Source organism: Platichthys flesus, chromosome 16, assembly GCF_949316205.1.
Source record: "Platichthys flesus chromosome 16, fPlaFle2.1, whole genome shotgun sequence".
In the NCBI taxonomy this organism is placed as follows: domain Eukaryota; kingdom Metazoa; phylum Chordata; class Actinopteri; order Pleuronectiformes; family Pleuronectidae; genus Platichthys; species Platichthys flesus.
This window is the reverse complement of record NC_084960.1, coordinates 19,660,914-19,664,400: the sequence shown is the minus strand read 5'-3', so window position 1 is coordinate 19,664,400 and position 3,487 is coordinate 19,660,914. Positions and strand designations below refer to the sequence as shown.

The window sequence follows — 3,487 nt, the reverse complement described above, 5'->3', positions numbered from 1 at the left end:
TAGTTACAGTACATCATTCTCAGTTATCTATAGCATTTCATTAACTACCTAAAAGAGATTTGTTTCTAATTGTCCAGTGAAATACTGTGTTCAAATCAATAACATTATTACCGATATATTTCAGAAGGAGTTGTCTCTAGCAGCTTGTTAGCTTGGCTTAGCATAAGGATTAGGGGGAAACAGCTAGCCAAGCTCTGTCCAAACATCTAAACCTGGCTCACCAACAACATATATCTTTATTCTTCATCTGAACTAAATCCTTTTGTTCAGACCGAATGGAAGTATGTTTAAGAGATGCTACAATGTATGTATCAATCAACCAATCAAACATTTTCATTTTTATTGCCCATATTCACAAATCCCAATTTGTCACATTAGGCTTTAACAAGATGTGAGATCCTCTGTCCTTAACCCTCAACAAGAGTAAGGAACAACAACACTCAGAGATCCACATGTGAGGGATCCCTCTCCCAGGAGGGACAGAATGAAAAGAGGTAAGAGTTCATGAATGCACCCTGTTTTGTGCATTTTCAAATTGTTCCTCTCAGGCTCAAATCAGTGCCTGACATCATGGTCACTTACATTTAGTTATGAGGTAGAGCTCAAGTTAGCGATGAAGAAATAAGTTATAGGACATTTCTGGCTGCAGTGTGGACACTCACACACAAAAAGGATGTGGCCATGAGCTGTCTTTAGCCTTTGATGAGTTGCAGGGCATTCCTGACCCTGCTGGCACACGCTGACAAACAGCAGTGAGCTCATGGGGTGTAAATAACACGGTGGGTGTGTGGGAGCAGAGCTGCTGGGGTATATAAAGCACAGTGTTTTGTGTATATCTCCCATATTTACCCTGACCCCCTTCACGAGAAGAAGGCACGTGGGAAATTGTAAGTTTCGACTCTTCACAGGAGCCTTAAGACATTAGGTCGGGAAGAAGGAGCCAAGAACAGGAGAGACAACAGAACACAACACACACAGGTTGCTTGTAACAAAGTCTGTCGAACTTTGAAAACACTCTTCCAACGCTGAAATGATGTCCCAGCGCAGTGCTCTGAACAGCATGTTCGCCGATGACCCGTTCTTCAGCCAGGAACGGCTGCTGTGGCCGATGCATAACGGAGCCCTTTCCTCACTGCAGCAGGACTTCTTCAACCGGAGAACCAAGCTGGCCGACAGCCTTTTGAAGGAGCTCCACGATGGGCACCCCCTGCTCAGACTAAACAAGCTGCCCTTCCTTTCCTCCACTTTGGCGGGGTATGTAAAGAAACTGTGTATCTCTATGTTTGTGTGATCTTTCAGGGCAATGTCTACCTATACACAGTGAGCTCTGGTCTAAACTTGAGCCTTTATTTGGCATGATTCTCTCATACTCTAATCTCTGTTTTGTGTCTGTCTGTTGTGTGCTCTGAGGTTGCTTATGTATATAGGTGATTTTGTGCGACTAAAAGGGACTTTCTTGGCTAAATAAAGAATAAATTGAAAGTGCAAACATAATGAAGTGATTCTAATCAAGATTCTGTTTGTAAATCAGGCTGACTGATGGAAACGAGCAGCAGCTAGAGACTCCCAGCACGGAGCTGCAAAAGCAAGTACAGAAGCCTACAGAAAATAACAGTGACCTCCTGGTCACACTGGATGCACGAGGTTACGCTCCCAGTGACATCACTGTCAAGCTGGAGGGGCGGAGGCTAGCGGTGGTGGCCATGAAGCAAGCTGGGTCAGAGGACAGCCAGACCTGCTCCTCCTCCTCTTCCTGCGCCGCCTTCTCCTCCTCGGCCTCATCTCAGCTGGGGTTCGTCCAGAAGATCGACCTGCCCGCTCACCTGGATCTATCCGGCCTATCCTGTTCCCTGATGGGTGATGGACAGTTGCGAATCCAAGCCCCTGTGGCCAAGCAGCCAATCAGCGAGGAGGATCAGGTGCCCCTTCGGTTCAGGGCATCACTGGAGTTTCCCATTACAAAGGACAAGACAGAGGAGGACTAATGCACAGTGTGACTGAAAATACTTAATGAGGGTATATGCTGTTGTACCCACACACAAACAGACACACTTCTACTAAAAGACTGTCTTTGAGTAAAGTTTACAAATCAGGAAGGAATTTATTTTGTAATTATCTGCAATTTGTATGAATTGTTGATGGATAAAGTTTTTGATTTTCAGAAAATGTTGACGCACTTGTGTCTGCCTCTGTTATTGTCTTTTGTGACCACAAGATGGTGCCAGCAGCCAATTAACATAGAGGATGGAGAGGTTGGGAGGGAGGGAAACAGCGGGAGGGGGGTCCTAAATGCTGCCAAAATACGTTTAACTGCCCTCAGGTGACTGAATTAGTACGTTTAAAAGGTTCCACTGACATTTGGTTTCCTGGGGAGAAGTTATTTGTTGGTGCAGGGGACAAACAATAGCAGCGCTTTAATATTTTATGAGTCCTGCCCTGAGGGTGTCACAACAGAGGAGAGAAGAAATAAAGGCATCAGGAGACAAACAATGGGAGCTGCCAGGAGAGGAGTGGAGAAGACGAGGGAACCAGATATAAAAGGGTTAGCTCATAATTACAAAATACTAAAAAACTAAATCAACAGCAACAAAACATGCTGTATGGTCTTTCTTGTCTCCTAGTATCCTGCCATGTTAATGATTTGGGTTTCATTTTTGAGATATCTGCAATGGAGGTGAATGGAATTTAGTTTTTGACACTCAACATAGAGAAACCTTGAATATAAAAAATTCCACGGCAGCTTCATCATCAAGAACCAGTGTCAACAGGACCTTTCAGCTTCCGTGGCTCTTGGAAAAGGCTCAGCTTTGGGTTAGTGAAACAAAAATATGGACTCATAACATGGAGTGTAACAACTAAGTAAGTAATATAGACACAACAGACACTTTGCAGTTATGCCAACCAATGACACAAACTTTTTTATATAAAATATGTTACAACTAAGTAGTAATATTAACCTAGGTTAAGTCTAAGGTAGGTAGTTATTGTTGCCATTCTTGGACAAAGCATCTCCATTTCCCCCCAATGTACAGAAATTAAGACCAAATATGCTAGACACAAATGCTGCCATGTTGTGCAGTCAGAGCCAGAGACTGCACAGAGGCGGACAGGGGTTGGATGGAGCCGTGGTGGCAAGCACCTGCTCCAATACCTGCTTGACCACCATGAGTCAGTCTCCACTGTCAGTCATGACATTTCACCCTGATTTTCAAATAAGCAAAGAAACATACTTGTGAAAGTAATAATTAATAGAATAAAACGATTTGCAGTGTACTTTGACTTTGGCCTTTTTTTGTTGTCCATATCCCATCCACTAACGTGGAGGAGGTGGGGTTTGTGACCGAGGCAGCCACCAGGGGTGATCAAGACTTTGGCTTCACCTTGCCTTCATGTTCTGTATCTTTATGTGCTGTCCTAATCTTACTGTAATTGGAAACATATTGCATGAAGGAAAAGTTTCAATGTTATAATGAGATGGTGATTGAAA

The 3,487-nt window shown here is 43.7% G+C and overlaps 1 protein-coding gene across 1 annotated transcript; it reads left to right on the top strand.

Annotated features, from left to right (window-relative positions):
* Positions 1-841: 841 nt before the first annotated feature.
* Positions 842-2,170, top strand: hspb9 (heat shock protein, alpha-crystallin-related, 9). The gene is made up of 2 exons (XM_062407306.1): positions 842-1,254; positions 1,532-2,170. The coding sequence occupies exons 1-2, from the start codon at positions 1,031-1,033 to the stop codon at positions 1,983-1,985; spliced, it is 678 nt and encodes a 225-aa protein (XP_062263290.1). The 5' UTR covers positions 842-1,030; the 3' UTR covers positions 1,986-2,170.
* Positions 2,171-3,487: the final 1,317 nt, after the last annotated feature.